The 2264-nt window shown below is 42.7% G+C and overlaps 1 protein-coding gene across 2 annotated transcripts in view; it reads right to left on the reverse strand.

The window, feature by feature from the left end:
* s100v2 (S100 calcium binding protein V2) overlaps positions 1-1704 on the reverse strand; it is an 8095-nt gene extending 6391 nt beyond the window's left edge. For both annotated transcript variants that reach the window (XR_004335056.1, XM_032536283.1), the window contains exon 1: positions 1440-1704. Coding sequence is in view for 1 of the 2 variants with exons in the window: in XM_032536283.1 (XP_032392174.1) it covers positions 1440-1448 (9 nt within the window). In the remaining variant the exon portion in view is untranslated. The remainder of the gene's footprint in view (positions 1-1439) is intronic.
* Between the last annotated feature and the right edge of the window lie 560 nt (positions 1705-2264).

Below are 2264 nucleotides of genomic sequence, written 5' to 3' on the forward strand. Positions count from 1 at the left end.
CATTATTATCACTTTTTTTCCAACATTTGTGTTACTTTTTCAATGTTGTGGGTGCTTTGTAATGTTTTTCCCAAAGTTTTTTGGTGTTCACATTTTCATTGCCCATTTCGACCGCCCATTTGTTGTGACAAGAAAAAAAAAATTAACTGAAAAGGGGTCAAATTTCACCCATGGACAACATGAGGTTTAAATGTGCTCTAAAACAAAGCCTATGAGCCAAAAGACTAAAAAGGCGGTGTTGAAATGCAGTCTGCCACTGTGAGCAACATTTTGCACATCACACACAGCAGTTTCACTCAGTGTGGATGTCAATGTGGTTTAGAACAGCATTAAAAATGGTTGTCTTGCTACAGTTAACCAGTACATGTGGGCCAACAGCTTTGTCCAAACCACACCCTTTCTGACTGAAGTACACAAGCTGCTGCAAGCCCACTTCACCAAACTCCTCCACCTGTGTCCTGCCTGTAGACATGTGTTAACTACGAATAACCCCTCTATATAGTCACTCAAGTATTGCATAAAGATTATGTTACTAAATGAGCCAATGAGTCGCTGAAATACACGCGGGAGGCTTCAGTTTAAGGGCGTAAAATAGTTAAGGAGACTTCAATAGTGGAGAAGTGTTAAGTGATTTAGTTTCAATGAGAACAAATGAAGACAGTGTGGAAGTGTTTTTAGAGCGCCAATGACCATTCACCACACCCAAATCCCTACTTTACTTTCTAGAAGTTAGGCCTTTATAATAAAACAGTGAGCAATTTCTACAACATTCTCCTGACCATTGGCTGCAATGAAAAACGGTTTCTGCTTTTATCATGGATCTTCAGTGACAGGATGCCACTGGGTGTGGAACATATGTGTGTGTTCATGTTGTAGGCCTACATTCAACACAGGCAGGTGAATGCACTCCACCCGTGGCTCTGATATTAGAATTCAGTGTTATTATATCATAGGTACGCAAATGCTCTCCATAAATCCTGCTCCATGACCAACATGTCTTCATTTGTGTTGAAATAATGCTTTTGCCTTTTAGCTTAAATGTATAATACAAATCACACACAATGTTTAAGCACATGTAACGTTTTAAATTCCAACAAACGTTCACTGGAAATGGTCTCATGGATGAACTGTGTGCGTTCTACAGCAGTCTTCCTCTCAGGGAGGGGCAGCTTTAACAGCACAGATCCTTGAAACTATCTATTACGCTGCGGCTGGGACGCACAATGGCTGTCTGTTTTAAGTAGGCTACAACTCAATCTGGAAATGTAAATGTTGCTCCTCGGTGACTTTTTCCTCCGCCTGGCGTTGAGCTGGCGCTGGCGAGGTCTCACGGTTCCCAAACGGATTCCGCGTAAAGCCATCCGAGTCAGCCGCAAACAATTAAAAACGAAGCGTAAAGTTCAAAAAGTTACCAAATAAGCTTGTGTATGATTTCTTACCTGAGACATGTCGACTGTGAGTTGCAATATGGTCCCTTTACTTGGCTGTTCTGGTTCCTGCGTGTCTCACTGCGCGCTGCCGTGTGTCAGTGGAGTTGATATACAGACAGAAAGACAGAGACAGACAGACAAAGACAGACAGACAGTCAGCAGCTGGCAACGGTCCTGGATCCTCCCTCAACATGAGAGAAAAGCCAGGAAGAAGCAGTAAGCCAAAGGCGCCACCTCACATCCACCTCCACTCATGTACGCTATATTATGGTATGTGCACGCGTTCAGCGGTTTGGACAACTTGTTAAAGTATAATACTGTATAATACATGACGTGGTACGTATATTCCACTGAGGAGTGCAGCCCGCATTCAACAGACAACTCATTCCACATCTGGAAAGCTTTAGGAAAAGTTGGACGCTTTTTGTTTTTGCGCAATAACTGCATGCAAGTTGAGGCTGGTGTTCCACTTTTCTTCCAGACTGTCTCAGTGTTAACCTCTTCACTACCACCACCTTGCCTACTTTTTAATTATCCTGCTTTATATGAACACTTTATGTGAGAGTCAGGCTGTGAGGAATACCTTGGAGTTATGTTGGTAAAGTGTTTTAGATTACCAAAGCAATGAGAGATAGAGATAGAGATGTCGAGTGAAACGGGCACGACCACATTCTTGGGTCGGTGTGGGTGGACAAGTTAGGGGAATGGTTATGGTTCAGCTCAACCACAGGAATCTAGCCAAAGAGAGAGAAAAAACTCCCCCATGAATTAAACACAGAGCTTAGATACGAATAGAGAGCAACTGGTGTCTTTAGAATAAGGGTTTGTCAGACT

The sequence above is a fragment of the Etheostoma spectabile genome, chromosome 14, assembly GCF_008692095.1.
Source record: "Etheostoma spectabile isolate EspeVRDwgs_2016 chromosome 14, UIUC_Espe_1.0, whole genome shotgun sequence".
NCBI lineage: Eukaryota > Metazoa > Chordata > Actinopteri > Perciformes > Percidae > Etheostoma > Etheostoma spectabile.